At 44.5% G+C, this 22,554-nt stretch overlaps 1 protein-coding gene across 1 annotated transcript in view; it reads left to right on the top strand.

Moving 5' to 3' along the window:
- Positions 1 to 22,554, top strand: part of ELP1 (elongator acetyltransferase complex subunit 1) — a 33,699-nt gene that overhangs the window by 4,249 nt on the left and 6,896 nt on the right. Inside the window, exons 4-28 of the mRNA XM_026111161.2 lie at positions 1,376 to 1,456; positions 1,802 to 1,887; positions 3,123 to 3,222; positions 4,128 to 4,218; positions 4,730 to 4,853; positions 5,538 to 5,631; positions 6,079 to 6,309; positions 6,605 to 6,775; positions 7,435 to 7,534; positions 7,852 to 8,034; positions 8,833 to 8,939; positions 9,445 to 9,548; positions 10,369 to 10,422; positions 10,519 to 10,624; positions 11,321 to 11,436; positions 12,894 to 12,967; positions 13,655 to 13,733; positions 13,997 to 14,076; positions 14,982 to 15,122; positions 16,240 to 16,325; positions 16,953 to 17,101; positions 17,971 to 18,094; positions 18,542 to 18,639; positions 20,025 to 20,226; positions 21,693 to 21,754. Coding sequence (XP_025966946.2) covers positions 1,376 to 1,456; positions 1,802 to 1,887; positions 3,123 to 3,222; positions 4,128 to 4,218; positions 4,730 to 4,853; positions 5,538 to 5,631; positions 6,079 to 6,309; positions 6,605 to 6,775; positions 7,435 to 7,534; positions 7,852 to 8,034; positions 8,833 to 8,939; positions 9,445 to 9,548; positions 10,369 to 10,422; positions 10,519 to 10,624; positions 11,321 to 11,436; positions 12,894 to 12,967; positions 13,655 to 13,733; positions 13,997 to 14,076; positions 14,982 to 15,122; positions 16,240 to 16,325; positions 16,953 to 17,101; positions 17,971 to 18,094; positions 18,542 to 18,639; positions 20,025 to 20,226; positions 21,693 to 21,754 — 2,843 coding nt within the window. The remainder of the gene's footprint in view (positions 1 to 1,375; positions 1,457 to 1,801; positions 1,888 to 3,122; positions 3,223 to 4,127; positions 4,219 to 4,729; positions 4,854 to 5,537; positions 5,632 to 6,078; positions 6,310 to 6,604; positions 6,776 to 7,434; positions 7,535 to 7,851; positions 8,035 to 8,832; positions 8,940 to 9,444; positions 9,549 to 10,368; positions 10,423 to 10,518; positions 10,625 to 11,320; positions 11,437 to 12,893; positions 12,968 to 13,654; positions 13,734 to 13,996; positions 14,077 to 14,981; positions 15,123 to 16,239; positions 16,326 to 16,952; positions 17,102 to 17,970; positions 18,095 to 18,541; positions 18,640 to 20,024; positions 20,227 to 21,692; positions 21,755 to 22,554) is intronic.

Here is a 22,554-nt window from a genome sequence, read left to right as displayed (position 1 = left end):
CTGGGCAACTTATTCCTCTGTTAAACCACTGTCATAGTGGAAGAGCTTTTTCTTATATGTAAATGGAGTTTCTTGGGCTTTGATTGGTCCTCAGGCACAACTTAGAAGAGTCTGGCTCCATCTTCTTCACTCCCGCCCAAGTCAGGTATTCATACACATTGATTAACCCCCTTTCCCCACCCCACTGGAGCCTACTCTCCCCCTGGCTCAACAGTCCCAGCTCTCTGAGACTCATCTCCTATGACAGATATTCCAATCCCTTCATCGTCTTCGTGGCCCCTCACTGCATTCACTCCAGTATGGCCATGTCTCTCTTGTACTGGAGAGCCCAGCACTGGACACGGTTGCCTCACTGGTGCTGAACAGAGGGGAGGGATCACCTCCCTTGACCTGCTGGCAATGCTCTTCCTAATGCAGCCCAGGAGGCTGTTGGCCTTCTTTGCTGCAAAGGCACATTGCTGGTGCCTGTTAAACATGTTATCCACCAGGACCCTCAGGGCCTTTTCTGCCAAGCTGCTCTCCAGACAGTCAGCCCGCATCCTGAACTGATGCATGATGTTTTTTCTCCCCAGGTAATGCAGGACTTTGCATTACCCTCTGAACTTCATCAGGTTTCTGTCCACCCATTTCTCCATCCTGTTGAGGTCCCCCTAAATGGCGGCACAGCCCTCTGGTATATCAATTACTCTTCCTTGTTTTGTATCATCTGCGAGCTTGCTGAGGGTGCCCTGTGTACCAGTCCAAGTCATTAATGAAGATGTTAAACAGTGTTAACCACAGTATTAACCCCTGGGGTATGTCACGCCACTGATCACAACTTTTTTGAGCCTGATGCTTCAGTCAATTTCCAGTCCATCCCTCTGACCGCTTATCTAGCCTGCACTTCATCACTTTGTCTGTGAGGATGTTATAGGAGACAGCGTTGAAAGCCTTGCTGAAGTTGAGATAAACAATATCCATTGCTTTCCCCTCATCCACCAAGCCAGCCATCTCACTGTAGAAAGCTATTATATTAGTCAAGGGTGACCCCCAGGATGATTACTCCTTAATCAGCTTCTTGTCCTTTATATGTTAAGAGAAGTATCTAAGAAATGCCAGATAGTATTTTGAAAGTGGAAAGGACCTCTTAAGATTAGGCCAAGATGTTTGGTTTTCAAGAAAGAAACTGGAAGTTGTTGTTACACTTTTAAATGGTTGTAGTTTGGCTTTGAGAGACTTTCTGCTTTGAAGGATGTGTTCTCTTTTATATCATTTTACCATTAGAAACATTTCTATCTTAAAGTCCATGACAGAACAATAGGACAACACAGGAAAAAGGTATTTTTTCACCTGCTGGATATACCATTACTAATATTGTTTCATGTCTGCCCTGTAGGTCAGCAAACACTCATTATGATGACAAGAGATTTTGAACCCCTTACGGAAAAGCAAATTCACCAAGATGATTTTGGGGAAGGTGAGAGGTTGCACTGAAATAAAGTTGCTCAAACTGATTTCATTGGTGTGCTATAAACATGTGTTAAGTAAAGAAATGGAGCTGAGTATTTACTAGACCCCAGGGGGCATTGTAGGCTGTAATGTTGCTGGGCTGCTGAGAGGAAATGCCAATATTTTAATTGTCAGCAGAAATCCAAGCAAGTTCCCTGTGACTGAGGACTTCCTGGGCTATGTACATGTCCTGTGGCCTTTCAGAATTAAATCTGGGTGGAAGGTGTGGGTGGCTTGGGGTTGTATTTGTGTTTACTACATTGTGTAGAGTAACCCTGTAAATCTTCCACTGCTGTGATTATTTCTTCTTCAGAAAAGTTTGTTGCTCTTGGCTGGGGTAAAAAGGAGACACAGTTCCATGGGTCAGAGGGAAAACAGGCAGCTCATCGCAAGCAAACGGTACTGTGCTAGTTTTCTTACGTTGGGCCCATGTTTCCCAGAGCGGGGGCTTGTATAAAGTGAGTTTTCTCTTTCCTACGATGCCAATTTTCCACCACCTTTCCTGGTAGTCAGCCTGTTTACCTCTCTTTTCCTCAAAGTCCTTCTGTGTTTGTTTTCCTATCCAAAGTCCAGCATTTTTATCCTCCTCCTAATTCAGGACAGCAGTGGAAATACTTACAACTTTTCATATGGACCTTAATGCAAGGAGATTTGTGAGTGTTGGTCCTTGCAGAAGTAGAGCCACCCTTAAATCAACATAACATTATTCTGAATTTGTGTATAATATACCAAACCATTAATGTGGCCAGGAGCTGTAAGATACACAGCATGCATTTCAGCTGAGAAAAGGAGAAATAGCAGTGGGCTGAGCTCCTTGGAGGCCTTATGGCCTATCAGAAGGCAGGGCTTAGCCAGGGGTGTGAGTGAGGGCAACCACAGCCCTCCTGTGTCTCTCCTGCTGCTGGCAACCTGCAAGAGCTCAAGTATTTGGGCTGCTGAGCATCCCCAATCATATGAGGTGACTCAGTGTACCTGCACACTTCAGCTCTTTACTCCTTAGTCTGATGCTTTCGTATTTGGATCTTGCTTTCTGCTCCTTTAGTTTGGTTTAAAATTAGTTAACTAACCAACTCCACTGCTGGATTTTCCTTCTTGTGTTTTAAGTTTTCCAAAGCTCGAGCATCTGTGTGCTTTGTCAATGAAAATGTGAGGGGGAAATGTCACCCAAACGAAGACTATCCTGCTGAAACCTCTGTCTGCCATACAGACTGCTCAGATAGCATGTTCTTCTCTATGTCCAAGCGTTTGTGACCGCAGGCACCAGTCGTGAACAAACCCTGATTCAGCGTTGTATTGTGTCCAGTCTGTGCGCAGCTGGTCTGTAAGCAGAGGGCCTGGTAGAGGGGAAGGCCTGGTAGAGGGGAAAGCCTAGTGTATGATCATATGAATAGGCAGTGATGTACACATGCAGGAGAAAGAGACTGAGTTCACAGACAGTTTAATTTCTAGCATTTTTTAACAGTAACATTCTGAGTAAGAAATTTTTACCTTTATAGCCTTAAGATTATCTAATGGGTTAACTTCATGACAAGGCTCTTGAAAGATAAGGTTTGAAAGAGCAGTGAGCTCTATGTAAGCTAACCCAACAGTTGCTTTTTCAAGCTTTGATAGAACTTTCTTCTGTGCAACTTCAGGAAGTGTCACCTACTTCAGCCTGGGATGATGGCAGGCCTCGAGTGACTTGGAGAGGAGACGGGCAGTTCGTTGCAGTGAGTGCTGTCTGTCCAGAGACAGGTATGGGACAAATTTCTTTGAAATATCAACATGTGTAGGAGGCCTTCTAAGCGGCAACTACGCAAAGCAAGATCTAGCTGTTGTATATGGTCTCTTGAAAGTAGACCATGGTCACCTGAAACTAGAGAGTTGAACTAGTTATGCGCTCTGTCCGCTCCCAGAGTAAACATTTTTAAAACACGGTCTTTTGAGAGTTTGGTTTTCAGTCCACTGAGAGAGGCCGTGAGTACTACCTGACTTCCTTTTTTCACCGGTTTTGAATCATTGCTCAGGTCAGCTCACAAGCACAGGGTGGGGGTCTCTAGTGAGCTCCCAGTGCCAAATGGAAGGATCTTTTTGGGTGTCCCAAGACATACTGTCCCTCTTACCAGCAATTTAGTCTTACGCATTTTTGTTTGGGTACTGATAAAGTTTTTCCCTAAATTTTGCCCTAAAACCAAAGAGGTGACAAGCACATGAATTTTTCAAAAAACTGTGGTTGGTGTCTTCCATGATTAGTCTTATGGTGCTTTTTAAGTGCATTTAATCGGCTTGCTGAACTGTATCAAAGACCAGCTGTCCAAACAGTTTGGGTTTTGCCCTTCAGTACTTCAGATTAAGGGGAATTTGCATTCATAGGAAGGTTTTAACATTTCAGCTGGGAAAGCTGGAGAGGGAAATGGCCACCACTGAGTTATATTAGACTGAAAGTCCTGTTCAGTTTCTGCAGTCACTCTTACTTTGGGAAAACTGCCTGAAACGGGCAATAGTGATGTTCTTGCACCTTGAAGTGTGCAAGGGAAGCCACCTTTCTATGCATGTGCACCAAAATTTGCTCTCCTTGACCTCTTCAACCATCTGAAAATTAGAAGAGTCTCTTTCTGGTGCCTTCTTACACCCTTTTCTCCTTGCTTTGAAACCTGTAGGTGCTCGCAAGATCCGAGTATGGAACAGAGAGCTTGTGCTGCAGTCAACAAGTGAACCTATCTCAGGATTAGAACAAGCGCTGGCCTGGAAGTGAGTAGCAAGCAGTCTGCATGCTGGCAGCAGGATGCTGATTTTTAATCCCTAGCCACAGTCTTTCTTCAGCATTAATTTAATTCTCCTATTTTTATTTATTTTTCCCAAAACTTGAAGAAAACTTTCATCTGATCCAGCATGAGCAAGAGTAGACCCTTAAACCCTGAGAATCCTAATTCTTGCATTATGTTTGGGGGTAAAAGTGCTGGATTCTTTGTGCAGTCACAGTGTCACCTGTTTGGGGGCTCAACTGTATAAGGAGGAATAGTGCTAGTTGCTTTGCCCGTGCTCACACTTCCCTGCTAATCTGAGTGTAATGAGCCCTGAGAAACATTTGTGCAGTGCCCATGACTGTAAACAGTGCTGAAGAAAATACATACTCTGCTGCTCCTTTTTTTCATGTCTCTTTTGTGTGAAAGCTACATCTCTGGATAATGTTGGACTTGATTCTTGTTCAAAAAGACAGTGAATGTATTAGTAGCCACTTTTCATGTGATTCTGTTTTAAGGCCCTCTGGAAGCTTGATAGCATCCACACAAGAAAAACCCAACAGACATGATGTTGTTTTCTTGGAAAAGAATGGACTTCTTCATGGAGAGTTCACCCTCCCTTTCAAGAAAGGTCAGGTCAAGGTAAGTGTGTCTTGTCTTCTTCAGCCGGAATGTAATGGAAAGGAAGGACTACATCTTTCTCCACATTCTCCAGAAACTCCTAGGACAAAGTCTCTAGCTTAATGCTTAGTGCTGGTTCTAGTGAAAAAGCTGGTCTTTGCTTTTAGGCCTGAGAAGAGAATGGTGAAGAATCCCATAGAGGAGATGCAGTATCCTATACAAACAGCTGTAGTACAGAGAAGAGAGGGGATTTATAGAGATGCTTCTAGCTGCTGCACACCTTCTATTAAGCAAATGCTTCACAGCTGCTGTCTAGGATGTCAGCTGGTGCAGGAGTGAGGTGAAATACATTATCCCAAATAATACAAGTGAGAAGATAATGCTAGGCTGTTGTTCAGTTTCTGCCTTTGGATGCTGAGAGACCTTTTGGCAGGTGTTTTGTTGGTGCCAAGGAAAGCAAGAAGTGTGCAGTCATGTCTGTCCTTGTATCACCTCTTCAACTGTGTAGAACCTCTGTGAGAGGGGTTCTGTTTGACTCAGTCTGTCAGGAGCTTTGTAGTACGTGGATGCTTTGTCAGTTCCTTAACCCTTGCTCTTTACACTATTGAAAAATAAGGAGCGACTCAGATCTTGCAGACCAGTCTGGAGTGTGCCCACGCTGTGCAGAGGCAGGAATACAAATAAGACTCTTGTTTGTTTCTGCAGGTTAATGAACTACTCTGGAATGCAGATTCTACGATCCTGGCTATATGGCTGGAAGACCTTAAGAAGGATGAGAACTGCAACCCAAACAGTTATGGTGAGGCTTTGGCTCTCACATTTGTCTGATAACTTGGTCAGCATTGGTATTCCTTGGCAAGTTAGGACATGTAGAGAGGTTTGCCTACAGCCTGGAGACGCCCTGTGCAGTTCAGGAAGAACTGCTAGTTCAGCTTGAGCTCAAAGCATCTTCCAGGCTGATTTATCTGGAAGTAATATTAATGGAATGCTGGAGGTGTGATCCCTTCCTAAAACACTCACACCCTTCCCACAGCAGGGAACTGAAGGAATCCTAAGGCTTTGGCTTTTTTGAGTAAAATGTGCAGTTAAGGTTTTTTGGGGTTTCTTGTACGAAGTAGCCCATGGTCTGGAGGATATGAATACCATTTCCATCGCACTTGACACGCCCCAAGAAAGCAGTGGCAGTGGGAAAGCTTTCAGATGGGTCTCAAGCAGAAGTCTGTGGTAACCATTTGTTTTGCTATAGTTCAGCTGTGGACCACGGGAAACTATCACTGGTACCTGAAACAAAGTCTGCATTTTGGCAACTTGGAGAGAAACCAGTTGGTATCGCTGCTGTGGGACCCAATGATCCCATATAGACTGCATGTCCTCTGCCAGGGTTGGCACTATCTCTCCTATGACTGGCATTGGACCACCAACCGTGGGATGGGGGAGAATAGCCAGCATGTGGCAAACGTGGCTGTCATAGATGGAGGTAAGCATTGGGGCTGCTTTGGAGCTCTAGAATCAGAGGAGGTGCTGCAGCCCTTTGGATGCAGCCTGTCTGGGATTGCTGTGGTTCTTCTGTTACCTTCTGTTTCCACAAAGCTATTAGTGAGAGGGACTGTGGAATTGGTGGAAGCTTCAGAGGTGGTTTAATTGAATTGCCAGCCAGGGGCATTGCACCTGTCTTCTCCTCTAGTGGTGTTCCTGCTTTCAGTAAACAGCCTGACGAGACCCTCACAGCTGGACTGGACTACAGTTTGGTTTCTTTCTCTTTTCTTCCACAGACAAAGTGCTTGTCACAGCATTCCAGCATGCTGTGGTGCCCCCACCCATGTGTACCTATCAGCTCCAGTTCACACAGGCGGTGAATCAGATTGCGTTTCACACAGATCCCAAGCACAGTGGAGACATGGCTGTCCTGGATGCTGATAACAGAATCTCTGTATATAGATATGGTGAGAGAATATTGTACTGTGTTGTTAAAAGAAACTTGCTCTCCCCAAGAGTGATACAAGGTGGAGTAGTGTGGTGCTGGTCACTTTAGCCTTTCGTAGTCAGGAGCCAGATACAGCTGGTTCAGATATGGATCCCAACTCCGTCCTCATATTCCCAGCAGCTTGGGTGGCACAGTAGCATCTTGGTGGTGAGTTAACTTTGTGAGAAGGCAGTGTCCAGTAGTTGACTGTGTGTTCATGCTGGTGACATCCATCTGCATGGTTCCCACTTGAATATAGTGCAGCAGATGGCATCTTGCATAATCTGTTCTAATGGCGTGTTGCTGACTGGTGTTAGAAATGTCTGGGATTAGCCATCTAGGGTCTGTCTGAGCCACCCAGCACTTTCCAAAGCACTCGTTTATATGCTGTAATATTCAGTGTGCTGCAGGACCAGAGACTGTCACTGTTATCTTTGAGTTTTGTGCTGTAACATTATGAGGTAGTTCTGTTCCTCAGTGTAAGTGTTAATGAGGATTAGGCGGTGGTTTCACATGTGAGCATGGTGTATTATGACATTTGTAATAGCCTCCTGTAGCTTCCACTTTTTGGGTGGAATGAAGGTGGAAGTGGCTCTGTTAGCAGGATCCCTTAGCTCTGCTCTTTTCTTTTTTTGCCAGGACAGAGCACAGTGAAGGACTCCACTGTCAGGTTAGGAGCTGTAGGTGGAAATGGATTTAAAGCAGCTGTGGAAACACCATACCTGGATAAAACTTACAGGTAATACACAACTGGTCCAGTGGGGATGTGAGTGTCCCTGACTAGACGATTTGAGGGTCACAGCTCTGAACTCTGCCTCAGGCTGTTGAAGTCATTTGATAACATGGCTTCACCGTACAGAGGCTTTGTCTGCAATCAGTGCTAAGGGTTGGGTAACTTGGTGGGCAGCATGGTGCTCTTTCTCCTGAGATGTGTGCTGTGTGTCTGCATAGGCCAGCTGTACTACAAAAACCTTGGCCTTTTCCAGAGCACTGAGGTTCTGGGGTAGCCTACTGAAATCACGTTATTATTTCTCTGCCTCTCTTACTGTGTGACAGAGTTGATCTGGGCAGCAACACCAATGAGTTGATGAATCCCCTGGGGCTCCGATTTCTCACCTGGCTACCAGACGACAGCTTTCTGGTGGTTGGTCAAGATCAGCATGCTACTCAGTCTGTCCTTCACCATCTGACTGCAGCGCCTCACATGGCTGGAGCTGAAGAGCAGTGCCTGGGTTTACGGTACTAGAGAAATCTGTCTATTGTTAGTGGGGTCTGAAAGACCCTCCATACTATGCTTAAGTGAAATTAGGTCTCTCAGACATGCAGCCTGGAGGTTGAGGAGTGGGGGATTTGGCTCTGTTCCTACAGGATATCCAGAATAGCTCATGAAGCTGGCTACTGGACACCATCTCTCTATAGTCCTAATGCCTGTATTCAGCCTGATGAGAGGTGATACGCTAGCATGCCTGTGTTGATGTAGGACGTCTGTGTTCCTCTGTCTGTATATCAGGCCCTCAGGGGACTGAATTCCTCCATTTTCTCCTTTGTCCACCATTACCAAAGTCCAGAGGGGATTGTTCCCTTCATTATTCCTATTCCCCTCAAGACCTGCCAGGCTTTGTGGTTACAGTGGAACTAAAACCAGAACACAAAAGGAAGCCACCTGGGCTGCAGAAATCTGCTTGCCAGAGGGATCCTGAGAGTCCCTTTCCAGTGCGTTCAAACAGTGGAGGCAGGCTGATTTGCACATGAACTGTAGAGCAAAAAAAGTGAGCTTTGCAAAGTGCTGTAACTATGCAGACCATGACTAGCAGAGTTAGGTCACATACATGTTGTCTTAGGTTGCTGATACTCTGTAACGCCAGTGTCAGCTTACAGAGGTGTGAAAAGACTTTACAAAAGATGCTTAAATAAGCAAGGTATTTGTCCATTTTAGAGATGTGCACCCTTCCACCTAGCTCCAGGAAATGCAGAACCTAGGTGTTATATGTATCTCCTGTCACTCTGATGTTCTCTGTCTTCTGTGACTTCTCCCAGGTTGTCTGTGTCAGTAGATGGAGAAGTGATCAGCCTGTGCTGCAGCCCAGTGACCAAAACTGTAGCTCTGCAGCTGACTGATGGGCGGATCCTGAAGTACCTCTGGGGTGAGCTGATCCCTGTTCAGAGTCTTGGACTAGGGTATAGTCACAGACTTCTCAAAAGGTTTAACAAGATGATTTTGCTTTCAGGGGCATGGGTGGTTCTTGCTGGTATTTGATGCTGCATGTTCTTTTTGCTCCCAGAAACAGGTTAAAATTAGTGATTTGTTTCTGAAAGTAGTTGATGTTGGTAAGAATGATAGCTCTGACTTTGTGCTTTGAAAAGAAGATGGCTGATTTAGTGCTTTCAGAAATGCTGCCTGCCTGCCAGGTCCTTGACACTTCTCTCTTGTTCTGCAGTGGAATAAAGGTGCTGCTGGGCCCACAGAAATTACCACCCTCTTGTCTACTGTGTGCTGGCCTTCTGTGTCAGCATTACCTCCTCTCTCTGTCAGATATTGTAGCTTTCAAAAGTGCACCTGGCTACAGTTCCCTTGGGACACGGGTCTTGTGGTGTCATTTCTGGAGCTTGGATTAGCTGGAAAACAGTTTTATATTCTTTGCTCCTTAGAGGCTTCTACTCCTGTCCTTGAGCCCTGGCAGACCAGCAGTGGCTCTGCTGTTTGCTTCCCTCACCCTTGTGTGCAGACTTCCCTCACAAGAATCAGTGGAGAAGTAAGTAAGATTGTGAGCAGTTTCAATTCCTAACGGTCCCTGAATCAAATATCCACTCTGATCCTCTGCCCAGAGTCCAATGATGCTTCTTAACTGTTTTCTTCATAAAGAGCTATGCAGAGCCGAGAGCTCATCTTTTCTTGTCTTGTGGAGCATTTGTCGTGGTTTGTGGCTAACACCCAGTCTCCCCTTCCTATTAATACCAAAATGTGATTGAAGAGTGAGGAATTTCAAATGTAAAGTCCCCAGCAGTCACTGCCCTGCTGCGTGTGAAAATAGCATTCTGTTCTATTTTATATGAAGTTACCCCCTTAGCAAATACAACTGCACTGGGTTGCAACAGATCTCCTATTCCTGCTGTTTCCTGTTAATGATGGGGTTTTTTGATAATTACAACAGCTTAAGAAATGGCTAGCTATTGTGATGGTAGTTCAACAATTTCTTTACTTCAGTGTGCACCCAGGTGAATACTGTATGGAGTTGCTCTGCTCTTTACTAGTGCTCTTCCTCTGGTGCTCTGGAAGCAATGCTGTTGAGTAAAAAGCTGTGATTTGGCGTGGCTTCTGCTTCTGTTCTGCTACTGTAGAATTGCTGTGACACGGTAGATGAAGCTGGTGTCCAGGCATGAGTGTTTAAAGACACTTAAGGAAGAAGCATTCCTGGTACAGAGTTTGGATGACTTCCTGTACAGCTTCTCCAAGTAATTCACATGAGGTGCTCAGTACCTTATCATAAGGTACTTCAAACTAATGGTAATTAGCTGGTGACATTGGAGGTTGTAACACTGACAGTTTATAATTGTTGTCCTTTTCCTTTACAGGAGGTGATCTTAGGCCTTACAGATCGATGCCGATTTTTTGTTAATGATACTGAGGTACCGAAGTGTGTGCCCTTTTTTGTGTCCCTTTTTCCTTTGCCAATTGTTCCTGTTCTGCTCTGCACAATGATAAATTTAATCATCGTTCTGCAGGTAGCTTCCAATATCACCTCGTTCGCAACATACAATGAGTTTTTGCTGGTGACAACCAACTCCCACACCTGTCAGTGCTTCTGCTTGAAGGACATATCAGTGAAAGGTGAATGCTAGCTCTGACTGCCTGCTGCTAGCAGCTTGTGGCTGTTGTTTTGTAACCACAACATATCGCCATTTTTCTCTTCCAAACCTATGGCATTTTGGTCACTTAGAGCAACTGCTTAAGAGACAGAAGAGGGAGGCTGCTCACAAAAGTCTCACAGAGAGCAAGGAGCACAGGAGACTGGCTTTGTATACTATGTGCTCTCCTCAGGATTTGTCCCCTAGTTGTTGTCCCTTTCTCCATTTTTTAACAGTTTAGTTCTGCATTCTCTCCCTCCCCTTCCAAAGCCAAGAAAAGGCTCTGCGCTCTTTGAAGGGTGTACAGTAGAGAAGGAGTCCAAGCATGAACAGTTTCTGGTAGTATATGGCTCTGAGAGATATGGGCACCTTGGGAAAGGCAGGATGACAAGTAACTGGTCCAGTACACTTTTCAGTGCTGCTGTCATCTGGTCTCTTGAGTTTTAAGTTCATGAGGCATGGAGGACCTGTTTCTGCTTTGTGTAGAGCAGTGCTCTGCACTAAGGGGATGAGGATCTTGTCTGGAACACTTAAGCATCGTTGGTGTGTCATTCTTGACCGAATCAGTGTATGGGAGCTGCTGTACATCCAGCAGGACCTTGCAAAGCCACACAGTAGAGCCTGGCAGGAGCACTGTGCTGGAGTGTGCCCTGTGTGCTGATAATTCTGTTATCTTCAGCCCTTCAGACTGGCCTGAGCAGTGCTGCTGTGCCCAACAATGAGACTGTGCGCAACGTGGAGCGAGGCTCTCGTATCATCACTGTTGTGCCTCAGGACACCAAGGTCGTTCTGCAGGTCAGTGCTCTGCCCATGTCTGCTGAGGTCTGCTGTCAGGGATGCAGAGAAGTTGTCTCAGTGGACAGCTGGACAAGCTGCAAACAGCATGTGCAGTGCTACATAGCTGCTGTCCCATCCTGCTGCAGAACACCACCTCACAAATCTCCAGCTGTCTGGAATGATTTGAACATGTCTCTGGGAGTTAAGAGTTTCAGCACAGGCAGCTAGATATGGACAGAACTGGGGAGGGATGTTCAAATTCCTACTGGCTGAGGTAACTTAGTGCTGTGCGTTGACACCACTCCATGTGAATCTCAGACCTGTATCTTAGTATTTGTGTGTGCTAACAGCCCTTCATTAGTCTTGGCACCAAGCTCTGCTTGCTCTTGAGAACCAGCAGAGGTTCCTAAAACAGAGAAGGGTTTCATTTAGAAGGCATCTTTGGAAGTCTGTAGTCCAACATCCTCTTCAAAGCAGGGCTGACAATGAAGGCTGGATTAGGTTGCTCCGGGCTTTGTACATGTTAGGACATATGTGGAGTGACATATGTCCTAACATGGACAAAACAGTGGACATTTCTGTCCAACTAGAATATCCCTTTGTGCAACTTGTAGTTGTGCCTCTTGTGCTTTCCCCGTGCACTTCTGAGAAGTCTAGCTCTGTTGGCTCCAACCCTCATTAAATAGTTAAACCCAATTAAAGGATGCCCCCTCAGCATTCTCCAGACTCTGCCTCACTCAAGGAAATTTCTTCTCTTACTGAAAGAATTTTTTTTAAAAAAAGGTGTCTGTGTAGGAGAGAGAAATGTTCAAGTTGGTAATAAGCTGATGTAAAATTGCCAGCATGGGTATCCAGATAGATTACCTCTTTCTGGAATTTGACTTTGTTAACAAAAGAGCACAAAAACAGCTTAGACTGTTTTTTTTCTGGTTTGGGCGTCTCTGGCCTTGCTGGGTCACCCACGCCCCCGATTTCCTACCAGTACACAACTGCCCTTTCAGAAAGGCTGGAAACTATCTATCCCAGTGAGCCAGTGGGCAAGAGACTAGCAGGAGCAGAGTTAAGTTTTTCAGATAGATGCCTCCCACCTGTTAGAATATGTCCATGCAGTTTGGCATTTCCTGCAGCGTCTTGGGTCACAGGAAGAAAATTCTTCAGAGGCTGGATTTTTCCTCTTTGAGGACTGGTTTCATACCTCCTGAATTCCTCTGCTTGAAGAAGTGTCTGCTTCCCTTTCAGCTCTCCTAGGCTATCCCAGACCTTGAGGCCTTTATGTTTTGCAGCCTCCTGAGGAAGGAATGTTTCTGAACTGAGAGAATATTCACATATTTCTCCCAGATTCATTGACACTGTATGCACTTGAAGCAGAGACCCACTAGTAACAGACAGGTCTGGAAGAATTGTCCTGTTCTCACTTTGCCTTGGACATAGATAAAGTAACTGCAAGAAATAATTGTTTGAATCTTGTGTTGTAGATGCCAAGAGGGAATCTGGAGACTGTTCACCACCGAGCTCTAGTTCTTGCCCAAATTCGGAAGTGGCTGAACAGGTAAGGGGCATTTGTGTATTCTGGTCTTCCTTTCCCCACTCTGAGCTGTTCAGAGGCAACTGGCCTGTTTTTGTGGTGCTGAAGTCTTCCTTGAGAGGGGAGGGAGGCTAGACTCAAAGCAATAGATTTTTCGGTGGAAATGAAAACTGTTCCTGAGACTACCAGCCAAAAGTCCAGCTTTCAGCAGTCCCAGCTGACTAACTCTTTGCCCCTGAAGGACTGTGTGCCAGGACTGGGTGGGTAGGAGAAACAGCTTAGTCTGCTCCCTTCTCTAGACATCTAGGGCACTTCATGAAGTAGCATGCTATTTTTCATGACGTATTTGTTTAGTCTTTTTTACCTTGGAGTTTTCTGAAATGGAAGTTGGTCCATTAGACTCAAAGACAGTGACTTTTTTTTGGTCTATGTTCTTTTTTTTTCTTCTCCTTCTCCTTTTCTTTTTTTCTTTTTTGGTGCAAGGCCTGTCTCCCCTTCTCAGTCTAGTCTGCTGGCCTGCCCCACTGCAGGGGCTGGGAACGGACAGGACTGACCTTGCACATCTTGTCTGGAAGGCAATTTACATGGTTTGTTGCCTAACCTGTTATTCCCCTCCCGTTTTGTCTGTACTGTCCTCTGACGAGTTGCCTCTATATGTGGATATTGCACCTATGCAGTATGTAAACTGTTCTACTTATCTCATTCCCTCAGGCTTATGTTCAGGGAAGCATTTCAGTGTATGAGGAAGCTGAGAATCAACCTCAATCTTCTGTATGATCACAATCCCAAGGCAAGTATGCCCACCTCTGTTGTACCCTTTTCTGTATCCATCAAGCCTGGAATCCATTGGCATTTAGCAATGTGCTCAAAAGAGCAGGCAGTGCTGACAGTTCTGCTTTCAGAAGAAGTAACGGCTCTGCACTCCTGTGTCCTTATACAGGCAGATTGGGTTTAGCATTTCTTTCATCTTGCTTGTTGAAAGAAGGTTCTTAAACTTGCTCTGCCTACTTTACTACTTTAGAATAACAGTAGTAATACTTTTGTTCATTTCAGGTATTTCTGGAAAATGTAGAAACCTTTATCAGGCAAATAGATTCTGTGAATTACATCAACTTGTTTTTCACTGAACTGAAGTGAGTATAATTCTGCAAATGGGAGCATGTGTATAACCAGTGGTGGTGGATTGTTTTGCAAACATATTGGCTGCTTTGTGGTGTGGATGCAAGGACTCAGCCAGAAATCTGGCATGATGGGTCATAAAAAACCCAGCAAGCTCAGTAGTTTCAGGGACAATCACTATGTCTTGTTGGAGAATTCCAGCTTGCAGGCATTCAGCAGAATTTTGCCAAGAAGGGGTCAGCATCTGATTGCTTTGTTTTCTTCTCCAGGTTGCTGTACAAGAGTAAATGTGAAAAGAGAAGGTTTTGCGTCCTCATAAGGAAGGAACAGGAAGACAGCACTGCCTGTCTGAAATCTGAGGCCAAGATAGTTACTTAGATTCCCTAATCAGGCACCCTGACCTTTTTTCTCAAAGGTTTATGGACAAATGGCATTAAGCCATTGGTAGCCTCAGGATTTCTCAGGCTTGCTGAATTAAATGCTTGTTCGACAGCTGGAGCTGTCACTCAGTTTCTCTGTTTTATTTTCAGTTTTGACCTTAAATTTTTGTCTAGAAGTACAAGCAATGGCTTAATTTTGAGAAGTGTTCTGTATATAGCGTATCCACAGTGGATTTAGTGGAAGGCAGTTCTGTCTTGAAAATCTTGCCTTCTCATTTTTGTGTTCACAACTGTAGTCGTGAAATGTGCTCTGACCATTTTTTTCTCATGCCTCTTTTGGCTGAGAATCAGCTGGGAGAAATGGGAGACAGTGGGGAGCCTTCTGGTTCTGTGAGGCAGTATGGCAGGTTGCCTCTCTACGTTGAATGAGTATATGAACTATATTACTGTGCAGTTAATTTCTGTGATGTGTGTCCTTTGCTTTGTGCTGGGTTATGTGATGGACTGTGCTTGTATTCATAGTATTTGTTTTTATTTAGAGAAGAAGATTTCACAAAGAGCATGTACCCGTCTCTGAATGGTAGCAGTAATGCTCAGCCACAGCAGCATCCTGATCAAAAAAAAGTAAACCTCATATGTGATGTGATGAGAGTTGCCATGGAACGCATTGACCCTCAGAAGTGAGCATTTTCTTATTGTAGGTGAAGGAACAGTTGCAGGGACTTCTAGTAAGTCATCTGTAGAAAAGCAAAACTGTCCTTGCTGTCAGTTATTTCACTTCAGATCCTCTGAGGTGAGCCTGTGTTCCACTAAACCTATATAGCCATATGTTCTTTGTGCTGAGGATGCCTTCCTGAAGAGCACAATTAATGATTCCACAGGCAGCAAAACAACTATTCCCGTAAGAATTAGAGAGGTGGGGATATTACAAGGATTTAAGAAATACCACACACAATTTGAAATTGCAGGGGCAGTCTTTGTGGCATGGTGGATAGAGAGACATGAGTGAGATCATCTTGGAGAGATACTGGCTTTCTAGGGAGATGACCTTTCTGAAAAATCTTACATGCTTTGTCTGAAACTGGATTACCTTTGTAAACTTGGTGTGAACATTCTTGCTGCCTCTCTCTGAATACCTCCCTGAATAGCTGAATACCTGAATAGCTACCTTTTTATTGCCATCTTCCTTGGATAAATCAAGATCAGTCAAGGGCAGAGGGTGAGAAAGTAGGATAGCAATGTTGGTTATTGAAATACAGTATTAAACGATTTGCAACTTTAAATCTGAAATGGTGGATAGAGAAGCAACAGAGAGTGGGGTGCTGCTGAACCCTACTGTTAGACACCTTTAACTGAACAGTTTTGAAAAACAAGACATCCTCTTAGCTAGAAAAACTATTTTAGGATGTATGAAATAATAGGATATATGAAATGTGTGAAAGTGGAAATAACTTCCTGGAAGATTTTGTCTTTAGAAAAAAGAGTATTTTCACGCAAAATTTGATCTGGAAGATTGTTCTCAGCTATCTGAGCTTCCAGAGGGTGTTCTCTCCATCATGCTGGTTGGCGTGGTAAAGAAGCTCACTGTACTCAAAACACATATCCAGTTTTGTGACATGTTTGGTGAAACATGCTGAGTAGAATTTTCTTTCTGGTGTATTCTGTTCTCTTCTCTTTCCTGTCTTCCTTGGGGAGGAAAAAAGCAAAAAAAACTTGAGTAGTTTTTCCGTGCTAAAATAGGAATAAACAGAGTCTTTCTGCCATCTCATTTTCTTTTATTACTTCCATTTTCTTCAGATACTGCTTATCGATACTGACAGCCCATGTAAAGAAAAGTCCTCCAGAACTGGAAACTGCACTCCAGAAAGTTCATGATCTTCGAGGTGTAGTATCAGGAACCTGGAAGTGTTGAAAATTGGTGATCCTCTGTGATAGAGTTTGTAGAAGCTTTCACTGTTAGCATGGCTTCTTCTGAAAATTATTTTAAGGTGGCTCTTTGTGGAGCCAGTCAGAAAACAGAAAATGTGCTTGAAATTAGCTGTGTGATAATGGAACAGCAGCAGATCAGTTCACATGCAAGTTATGTACTTGCCTTCAGCTCATCCTTTGCTCTAGGTGCATCAGCAAATAGCCCTAGATTTGAGCTGTGTTCTCCTTCAGGGCTCTATTTTTCCCAGCCAGGAGTAGGAGGTTCCTGTTCTAGCTCCCAGTATCTCCAACTGGCAAACTCTGCTTTTATCCTGTCCTGATGCTTCTGACTTGTCACTGCTGCGTACTTCACAAATTACTGTGCTTGGGCCAGGCCTTGAAGATGCCAGATGTCTGGAAAGTCTCAGCAAGCAACCCAGGCAAAATAGCTCATTCTGTCTTGCAGAAGTGGTTATTAGATCAGTTAAGTTTGGTCCTTATCTGGTATTAAGAATGTTTAACAGTGCCATCCCTCCCTCAGAGAGGTGTTCCACTACTGTTGATGTAACTAATCTTACGTTTCTTTCTTTCTTTCATTACAGAGAATATTTCTCCAGATGTCACAGCTGTGAGTGCAGAGGAAGCACTTAAATACCTGCTTTTCCTTGTGGATGTCAATGAATTGTATGATTATTCCCTGGGGACATACGATTTTGATTTAGTCATCATGGTGGCAGAAAAGTCACAAAAGGTCTTGGCTAATAGCTAAATCATTTTGCTCCTTACCCAAAGGTTCTTTGTAGTCTGTGCATCAGTCCACTTGTTTTATGAGGAACAACTCTCTGCCTAGGCAGGATTCAGGCTGCCCAGAAAACCCATGTCTGTTTGGAGTGATGTTGGGAAGTTGGCATGCCTCTGCATCCCTTAGCACTTCTTGAGAGCAGCTTAGGAAACTCACTCATGCTCAAGGTGGAGTGGGGCTGTTCTAGAGCAGCACTGCAAAGCAGCTCTAGTGAAGGAGGAGACTGTGATCCAGAGCGTTATGTGCATTAGGGTCCCTGGTTCTGTAGTTTTGGGGTTTTTACTTGGTTGGATGGTGGCCATGACAATAGTGTGTATTTTCCAGCAGGTTTAATTTGAAGTTTCTCTATGGAAATACCAAGTCAATCTTAGGATCAGATTTATCCAGGTCTTCACAGAGTTTCCTAATGTTGGAGGAGAGCCTGCTGGCCATAGAATAAAATACCCTATTTGTGTTAGCAGGAATATATTTTTCATGACCTTTTATGTGGATGAAATTGATCAGCTTTACAGCTGCAAATGTATAGAAAATAGCAGCTAATAGAAAACAGTATTTGATACATGAATACTTTTGATACTTGAATTAAATTATCACCAACCATTAGATACTGGTGAAGTCCACATGGAAGCCTGTTAATTTAAATTAGGCATTCCTGGCAAGAGTACATATACAGAATTGATACTTCAGGATGGCTTATATCTAAAAAAAAAAAAAGTCTTTATAGTGTGTTATTGTATAATAACTGCAAATATGAGACTGTCAACAGAACAAGGATGTTATCAGATGAGCTCAACTGCAGTTTTTGTTATTCTTGATAGGATCCAAAAGAGTACTTACCTTTCTTAAATACCCTCCGGAAAATGGAAACCAATTATCAGCGATACACGATAGACAGACACTTGAAGAGATACACAAAAGCTCTTGGGCACCTTAGTAAATGTGGTAAGTGTCCTGCACGTGCAGCATCTCTAAGGAGAAATTCTGCAGTAGAGCATTTCCTTGTTTTAGAGCCTTTTCGGTAAAACAGCTGAAGAAAGAGCTCCTGTTATCTCATAGTTAGCTTTATTCTGCTCCCTGTTTTTTTAGTATGGGTAGAAGCAGGGAGAGAGGTGGGAGGATGCTTAACTGCTCTGTGATCTTGAAGTACAAGTCCTGTTTTGTTCAGGTTGTGGATGACTTGTCACCAGCTGATACTGTTGGCAAAAATGAAGCAAACCTCACAGAAATGAATCTCTTGCCTTATTTAGAGAAGTGGAATAGGTGCTCCTGTGCTGTTGTACCCAAGTACCTCTAGTTGCTTCTTAATGTAATGAACCCAAACTGGCTAGGAAGCATGAGAACCATATGCATTCTCATTTGTCGCTACAGAAAAATATGTTGCTTCCCCAGGTCCTGAGCACTTCTCTGAATTTCTGAACTTGGTGAAGGATCAGAATCAATATTATGAAGCCTTGAAGCTGTATCCGCCTAGCACCCAGGAGTACAAGGTGTGTGAGCAGTGTGCTGAACAAGCTTTTAATTCTCTTACGCATATGTATGCACATCCCCGGCACTTTGAGGGCAGGAACGAGACAGCAGCTGCTTGCATTCAAGCTCTGAAAGACATTGGTATTCCTGTGTGGGCTGAGATGCTTCTCCAGGATATTAGCTGGAAAAACCCTCAGCACTGAGCCTGTGAGGCCTGGTCATGCAAAGAATGGCTGTTGTTTCTTTGATCCCATGACCAAGAAAGTACTTGGTAGTCTAGTTTCTGCTGCATTATCTTTCTGTGTGCTGGAGAACTCTCCTGCTATCACAGAAAGACTTCTCTTCCTCTCTTGACCTTTGTGACACCAGCTTTCTATCTGGCCCTCGCAGGCTGTATGAGGGCACCTGGGCATTCTGGAGAATCTAGAGGTGTTAGGTCACTTGTGGGTGTGTCCCAGTATCCCAGAGAGTAGGTACGCTGTTTTTTAGAGTGTAGCATCCCTTGTTAATTTCAGTATTAGTGAACAATTTCTTTAGCTTACACAAGGCTAAGGTAAAATGTAAATGAAAGCGTTTAATTCTGATGCAAATATACAATACGCAGGTCATTGTAAAAGAAGTAGATGGAGAAATAAACGGCGAAATAAACTCAGTCTGTTTGGAATTAGGTGATACCAGAAAGGACTTTCTTCCTGAAGTAAATCTGTTCCTGTCTGGCTTATTGAGAGTCTGTCTTTATTCATTTTGTATTCTTCTGGTCAAATCCGTCAGCCCTTTCTTGGTGGAGCCTGTGAGCTTTGAACAGCTTTACAGCAGCTCAGTCTGTTGCTCCATGGCAACCTGTGCCTATCTGGTTGCAGGGCCTGCTTCCTCCCTTGTGCTAGTGTTCGACTCCTGGGATAAGCTAGTTCAGAAAGACATTCTAACAAAAATTGCTCATTTAGGTAGAGGAAAGGGATTGGTTTCCTGCACTCACATGGTGCCAGGGAGGAGCAGACCTTCACAGCCAGAAGCTAGGGAAGACAGACTGCTAGCCTACCCTTAAGCCTATTAGCATAGGCTGCTGTGGAACTGTAACGACTGTAACTTCTCTGTAGGAGATGAAAACATTACTTTGATAAAGAGGTGTCAAGTACAGGACATAGGAGTTGTAGTTTACCCAGCCTTTGGCTTGGAGAGTTAGGCACCTCCTCCTGTCTCTTGCTTCAGCTCTGTGTGAAATGTTTCCACGACCATCAACACTTGGGTTGGTATAAAGCTTGAAATGGGCTAGGGACATTCTGCCTGGAGCTTCCTCTGGGGGGAAAAGATAACTTGGGTTGAGAGGCACTTAAATCTTTTCTTATGGACAACTTCTGCTGACTCTCCAGCTGATCTTTTTCTCTCTTTTGTCCCTGTCTTGCAGCATATCAGCGATGCCTATGGGGATTACTTGAATCAGAAGCAGCTACACGAACAGGCTGCATTGATATTTGCTCGTGCTGGCATCTTTGCAAAAGCGCTTGACTCCTTCCTGAGCAGTGGCAACTGGCAGCAAGCCCTTTGCATGGCCTCACGGCTTGGTTACACAGAAGATAAGCTGTCCAGCCTGGCACGGAGCATGGCAGGTAGGCCTTGAGAAGAGGAAAGTGTGCAAAAAGTCAGCAAAGTCAGCAAAACTGACTGCTGTTATTTTTGGTTCAGTATGACTTTTTTTTTTTTGCTTCTGTAAGAAGGTTCTATAAGAACCTCAATCTTTAGCAACGTTTTTCTTAAAGGGAGTAAAAAGGGTCCCTGTTGCCCAAAGGTTTGTGTAATTGCATGTCATCTGCCTTAGGAGCTGAGCTGGTGGGTACCCATGACTTGCAAAGATAGTTGCATCATTTGCTGCCGCATACTGCCTCATTCTTGCACTTGTTCTTTGCAGCCCATTGCAGAATTGCTATTCAGAATTGCTTTCTTGGCCAGAACGGGCCTGGCCTGGTTAAGCTCAGGAAATGGAAACACTTTGTAAAGTGTCTGATATGTCTGAGGCCTCTAGATTTCATTGACACAAGTATTATGCCTTAGTCACTGACCTTAAAGGCTGTTGGATAATTCAGTGCTGTGTCTTCATGTTTTCTCCTCAAAGCTTGCTAGAAGCCAGGGCCAGCTGGTACCTGTAGGGCTATGTGCCGTCCTACTGCAGGGTAAAAGATGGCTCATCTCAAAGAGCTTGTGCTCGCTAGGACACAGTGGGCCATGTGCATGAGATGCTTGTCATGGACCTGGCTCGTATTTCAACAAGGAAAATGGAGCATCCTCCTGGGTTTGGCCTTACTCAGAGGCAGATTTTACAAAGCCCACTTTAAGCTGGGGGAATACAACTGCTGGGAATGTAGTCTTCCAGACTTGGATATTCCAGTATCTTACTTTTCTGTCGCTAATGCAGTCTGGATCCTTGATATGTAGTGGAAGGTACACGGTTCACTTTTTACATTAACACTCTTGCCTTTAACACCTTTCCTAGTGCACATCTTAAATCATAAGTGTAACTTAGCGAGATAAACAGATACATACCTGCTTGGATAAGAGTGCTTTGCTTTGGCAGTTTTATATTTTTTTTTCTTGCCCTATGTATCATTATCCCTCTTATACTGCATCCTAACAGACAAGCCAGTGCCAAAGGTGATTCAGAATTTAGGGGACTAGAAGCCCAAGGCTTGATGCTTGCTGTCCCTACCTCAGAGAGCAAGGAACAAGCTGCTCCTAGCAGTCAGCAAGACTGATGCACAAGCTTGCAGGAGAGAATTCCTCCTTACTTCCTTCCCCGCTTCACTTAAAAGACTTCCTCCTCACTGTTTCAGTCTGACTGTAAGAGGGAGGGTCTTCAGCTGGTCTTGAGGGACATGCATCAGCAATTTTACAAGCAGCTGGCTGATAATATTGGAGGTTAATGGAACTCTTGGCTTTGAGCAGCCCTTCTCTTTTGGGGGAAGACTGCGTAAGTGTGGGAGCAAGTAGAATGTGCCCCAGTGAGTGGGACTTTCCAGTACTTTGGTTTTTGGCATATCCCAGCTACTCCTGAAAAGCTGAACTCTGCCTTTTTATGCAGGAAAACTAGTTGAACAGAGGAAGCATGCAGAGGCAGCCGTACTCCTGGAGCAGTACACTCAGGTAACACAATCACTCTCCTGTCTGTGTCCCAGTAATATCCACTGTCCAAAAGCCAAGCCATCTGTGTTCTCTATTGTGCTGGGCCACATGTGACTGAGTAGGGACTTGCCCTCTGTGAGTGCTGAGCACAGAACAGTCTGTGCAGTCAGCCCTCCTGGGGAGGGCAGAGCTGGCCCAGGCAATGCCAATGAGCAGGGAGCTGCTGAATGCTGTGTCCCTGAGTTGCCATGCCAATGTAGCTGCCTCTGCTTTGGTATGAAAAGCTTTTGTACCAGAGAGCTGAAGCACGCGTTCTGGAGTAAGGAAGACTTGGTTCCATGGCCCTTTAGCCATGCAGTGGACAAGTCATTTTGCTCTGCTTTTTTAGTGGCTGGTGTGGGTTGCATGAATAGATGTTGAAAAATAGGCAGCTGGCCCTGTATGTTTGAATGAAGGGAGCCACAGGATGGCTTGTCCAAAGCTGCTTTGGAGCAGTGCAGTGATCGCTCTGGCTGTGATCGCTGTCAGAGATAGCTTTACTCAGGGAGTTTGTAATGCCTTGCCTTATATTTACATCTGCTTGCCTGTGGGCTTGTGACGTGTACCAGGCAAGTGATCGCCGTTTGAAGAACAGAGGCTAGCCATTGGAGCTATGCAGAAGTTACAGGACAGGAGGATAGGGAGACAGACCTATTGTGACTCCTGGTGGTCTTTGAAGTGGCTGTGTTTTTGCACGGTAGTTTTGAGCAACAGAGGAGAGGGAAGGGGAGAAGTGATAATTTTTTGTTTTTGATGTCAGCACTTCAAAAGTGCCTGGTACA

The sequence above is a fragment of the Dromaius novaehollandiae genome, chromosome Z, assembly GCF_036370855.1.
Source record: "Dromaius novaehollandiae isolate bDroNov1 chromosome Z, bDroNov1.hap1, whole genome shotgun sequence".
Lineage (NCBI taxonomy): Eukaryota > Metazoa > Chordata > Aves > Casuariiformes > Dromaiidae > Dromaius > Dromaius novaehollandiae.
The sequence above is the reverse complement of the archived record's forward strand: the minus strand, read 5'-3'. Positions and strand labels throughout refer to the sequence as shown.